The sequence below is a fragment of the Frankliniella occidentalis genome, unplaced genomic scaffold (genome assembly GCF_000697945.3).
Source record: "Frankliniella occidentalis isolate FOCC.00 unplaced genomic scaffold, Focc_3.1 Scaffold3, whole genome shotgun sequence".
Classification (NCBI taxonomy): domain Eukaryota; kingdom Metazoa; phylum Arthropoda; class Insecta; order Thysanoptera; family Thripidae; genus Frankliniella; species Frankliniella occidentalis.
The window spans coordinates 511,464-515,836 of record NW_026267133.1 but is presented as its reverse complement, the minus strand read 5'-3'; the positions used below and the strand labels follow the sequence as shown (position 1 = coordinate 515,836).

The 4,373-nt window shown below is 46.3% G+C and overlaps 1 protein-coding gene across 1 annotated transcript; it reads left to right on the top strand.

Moving 5' to 3' along the window:
• The first annotated feature begins 626 nt into the window (after positions 1-626).
• LOC113214297 (uncharacterized) lies at positions 627-2,525 on the top strand. The gene is made up of 3 exons (XM_052266668.1): positions 627-764; positions 1,820-2,357; positions 2,446-2,525. Exons 1-3 carry the CDS (start codon positions 627-629, stop codon positions 2,523-2,525), a joined length of 756 nt encoding a protein of 251 aa, XP_052122628.1.
• The last annotated feature ends 1,848 nt before the right edge of the window (positions 2,526-4,373 follow it).

The window sequence follows — 4,373 nt, the reverse complement described above, 5'->3', positions numbered from 1 at the left end:
ACCTAGTCCTTCTCGCACGCACGGACGCTGTCTCTCTCACTCTATTGCCCCCTCCGCGCTCTCAAGAAACCAGCATCAACCAAAAGTCTCTCTCAGCGCTTGAAGAGCCGTATCCTTTCTTTGCAATGTTACATTTCTCTAAGCATCAGTCCTTACCCCTGGCCCACCCACACTTAGTCCTTCTCGCACGCACGGACGCTGTCTCTCTCACTCTATTGCCCCCTCCGCGCTCTCAAGAAACCAGCATCACCCGAAAGTCTCTCTCAGCGCTTGAAGAGCTGTATCCTTTCTTTGCAATGTTACATTTCTCTAAGCATCAGTCCTTACCCCTGCCCCCCCCCCTCTCCCCTCCGACCCATGCTGCGACGCCTGTGCCAGGACGCCACCGCACCGCCAACCGCGCCCGGCTGGGGCCCAAGAACTGTATCCTTTATTCCAACCTCACTATCTACAGTCACCTCTACGCGCCACCGACCCGCAGCTCCCCTAAGGACGGACCCACGCAACCACCCATACCGAGGAGCACCTGTGGCCAAAAGCCGAAGAACCGGAGGGGTTGTCGCTCGGCGGAGACTACAGTGAAGGGCCACTACCCAAAGAAGACTCCGGGAATATGAAGCTTCAACATGCGCCGCGGCTACGCCGCGACGCCCCCAGGACGCTGGTCGCTGGTCGCAGCTCTACCGCGTTTAGATAGAGCCTGGCTCCAATGTGGCGAGCGGAACGTGTGGGAACGTTCTGTCTTTACACCTGGAGGCACGCAAGTAGCGGGGTTGCTCGTATACCCACGTGAAAACCACAGGTCTATGGAGACCTACGGTATCAAAGTGAAGTGAAGTGTGACTCGGCTTGTCTCGGCCGTGCGGCGACGGAAATCGAGCCTCACTCCACTGCCTCAGCCTCACTATCCCGCCTACCACAATATATTATTTTGCTGGCCCTTCTCTCGCTTCTCTGTCCTTACCGAGAGTAAAAGCAATGACACCCTACTTAAATATACTTATGTTTACTTATGTTTAGTTTCATTTAAGCAAGGTTTGTAAGGTATCATCTGCTAAAAATGTTGCCTACCTGCGTTCTAAGGGAGTGGACCTTAAGCGCGCCGCGGCGTCACTGTCCACATGACATCTAAAGCAACGCGACGTGCTCGTACGTGTGACAACCCTGCGCCCTGCCGGAGCATCGCCCATGTCCGGCTGGGTGGGCGGACCCTCCTATATTGAAGTAACAGATCCTGCAAAACGACGGCTCCTTGCAAAAGCATACGTTCTGTACGGTACGCGTCTATACCATACGATCTATACGGTACGTCTCTAAAACATACTACCTGTTTTCGGCGGTTCTCGCTAGCATATTTTCGGCAGCCGTTTGGGAATGGAAGAAAGTTATTAAACATTCATTTCTCGGTATCAGGGGTGTATATCACAGGACCTACTTATTTTTGACCTACTCGCCTTTTGGCAAGGTGGTGTAAGCATAGTCCCGTGAGCTGCCCTCAGTGGGTCAGGCTGATTCTCCGGGAGTGGGCTTCCCTTTGTGCGAGGGAAAACACTCGCCGAAAATCTGACCTACCTCAGGAGTTTTTCCAGTGCTCTGGCAGCTCTGGCATTTCGGAAGGTATTTTGTTTTCTGAGGTTTCTGAGATAAAATTGAGAACATGTGAACGATTATATTACATTGAGAACAAATCACGTTCTTACTACACCCAAACATTCTGAGGCGTTGCATAGAACAAGCTTCTTATTTTCCACACCATTATTTTGGTGTTTACATTCTCCCTTGTTTATTTACTAATCTCAGCCATTGCTTTGTTACTCAGATTCTTCCCTTGGCATATGCTCTGATGGAGTCACGTACTGAAATGGCTTACCGTGATCTTTTCACTTTTGTGAGGCGTGTCGTTCCAGAGCTTGACCCTGACTACTTCATGACCGACTTTGAGGTGGCCCAGCAGAATGCCATTTCTGAAGTATTCCCTCGGGTCCGCCTAAGTGGTTGCCTGTGGCATTTCTCACGTGCAATATGCCGCAACGTTAGAGCTCTTGGGTTGCACGATTTAGTTAGAGATAGTGATAATGCTAGGAGGGTTGTTCGACTTTGTCTCGCTATACCACTGGCCCCACCAGGTCAGCTCTACGATGCACTGAATACAGTGGTGATAGAAGCCCGAAGACTGAACCTGCATGACCGTTTCGTGGACCTGTTCAACTACCTACGTGCTACTTGGCTCGAAGGCATAGGACAGAGAATCCTGTGTGTCTTCGGAGTTAGACACCGCACCAACAACGTTGCAGAGGCGCACCACCTCAACCTAAACTCGAGGATCGTCCGAAGACCTAATGTGTGGCGGTTCATTGGTACATAATAATTGAACTGCATTTTTAGTAGAGATTTGGTGCAGCAGACATACTTAATGTAGTAAGTGGAATGCCTTTTGTGTTTTAGAAATGCTTCGTGAGATGGAGGACATTGCCTGGAGGAACCTGGGGGCGTCTGGAGACTGGCCTGGCACCAAGTCGTGCTAGGCGCGTCTCTAGTCTCCTCAGTGATGCTCGTATCAGGTCGTGCAGATGACAGATCATGAACAGGGAGATGGACCTGCTGCACTTTCTCCACTGTCTCCTGGCACCTCGAACCATCCATGCAGGATATGCTGAGAGACAGAGAAGATGAAGAGAACCGTCCTCCTTCACCACCACGAGACCTATCGGACAGTGACCGTCTCGGACAGGTGTGTTGAATTTTTATCCTGCATTTTGTTTGACCCATCATCACCAGAATGTACAAAAATTCTTTAATGCAACTCAATTGGTATTGATACATGCTGTAATATAAACTTTTCTTTCATTTAGAAGTATCAAATTGTTGCCTTTTTGCTAATAGCCTCTTTCAACAAGTGAAAAATAAATTTATAATTCGAAGTAGCTGCAAAAGAATTTTGGCCACTACTTCCGCCAATGGTAAATTTTATATTGAAAATAAACTTGGTCGTAACGTTGTAACTAAAATAGGGGTAGCTTTTATCAGGAGGATACAAAACCAAGACACTGTCCGTGGTCATAAAATTAGAAATATATTACTATCTAGAACTTTTTTGAAATTATTATTTGTCAGTGTATTTTCTCTTTCATTGGCTGTGGAGTTCTAGCTTTCATTTAGGATAAGTTTTGAATAGATGATTTATAGTCAAAACCAACTTAATCATGTTTACCAAGAATTTAAAAAACCAGCACGTCTATTTTTTTTTATTTTTTCTTGAGAAATGATTGTGACTTTCAAAGGGCACAGCATAAACCAAAATGGTGATATGTTACTTACTGTTAGTTGTGCTGATTATTCTTTAATCAGGTGTATTAAGATTTTTGTCTGGTTTTCAGGAAGATGGGCATCTCTCTGGAAATGTGACTTTTGAGAATTTTGAAGTTGGATCTCAGGTAAATATTCCGCTACAGTATTACTTTTTTATTTCATCAGCAGTGGGCGAGCGAAAGCCACTAAAAATTAGCACATTTGCTGGTCGTTGGCCAGCATTGTAGGGCTTTTCTATGGGTGCAAATCAATTAGTGCCTCTGTACTCTGTAATGGCACGAAAGACGTTAACACCCCAGGAAGGGTGTTGATTCCTACCTTTGTTTTTCCAGTGTACGTTTGTTGATCAGATTACAATCGGCATGCGTTTGATATTTTGTTTAAAATGGACTGAAGTTCATCGGCACAGGAGCAGCAGCGAGGCTACGCCGAGAATCACGTTCTCCTTACTGACAGATTTTTTTCTGCGCGAAAAAAAAAAGAATTAGCTAAATTAGCTAATGCATTCGCTAATATGGCCTTAGATTAGAATATTAGCTTTCCTAGCTAATTCCCAGCTAAGAAAGCTAAAATATTAGCTTTCACAGCTAGTTGCTTTATTTTGTACACAACTGTCGTGGCTAATTTTTTAGCTCTCCTTGCTAAGAATTAGATAGGAGAGAGAATATTCTAACTCTTGACCCCTGCCGCGTTTCGCGTCGAAAATGCTGTTTTATCTAGATAAATAACTCCTCAGAGCATACAAAAATAAGTATAACAAAAAGCATTTAACGTACACATACTTGTTTCCAAGACCATTCACAGTGATACCCTTGTGAAAACGAACAGCTCCAAAAGACATCCGAAGCGGACTTGCTCCGTTTTTACTCCGACTAATGTGTTTCGGACAGTTTCGGATGGCTCCATTTATGTTCCGAAACGTTTGAAATTCGGATGTTAAACGGAGCAGTCCGACTTCAGTCCGAATCGGACAGTCCGATTGGCGCCCGAGACCTCCCGTCGGACTGTCCGATTGACGCCCGGTGCCTCTTGTCGGACTGTCCGATTGGCGCCCGGTCAGAGGG

What these genes read in the sequence shown, in the direction of transcription:
- LOC113214297 (XM_052266668.1), top strand. Translation starts at nt 627, where the DNA reads ATGCGCCGCGGCTACGCCGCGACGCCCCCAGGACGCTGGTCGCTGGTC. An exon ending in TTACACCTGGAGGCACGCAA is followed by an intron (nt 765 to 1,819) that starts GTAGCGGGGTTG and finishes TTTGTTACTCAG; the next exon opens with ATTCTTCCCTTGGCATATGC. An exon ending in TAATGTGTGGCGGTTCATTG is followed by an intron (nt 2,358 to 2,445) that starts GTACATAATAAT and finishes TTTGTGTTTTAG; the next exon opens with AAATGCTTCGTGAGATGGAG.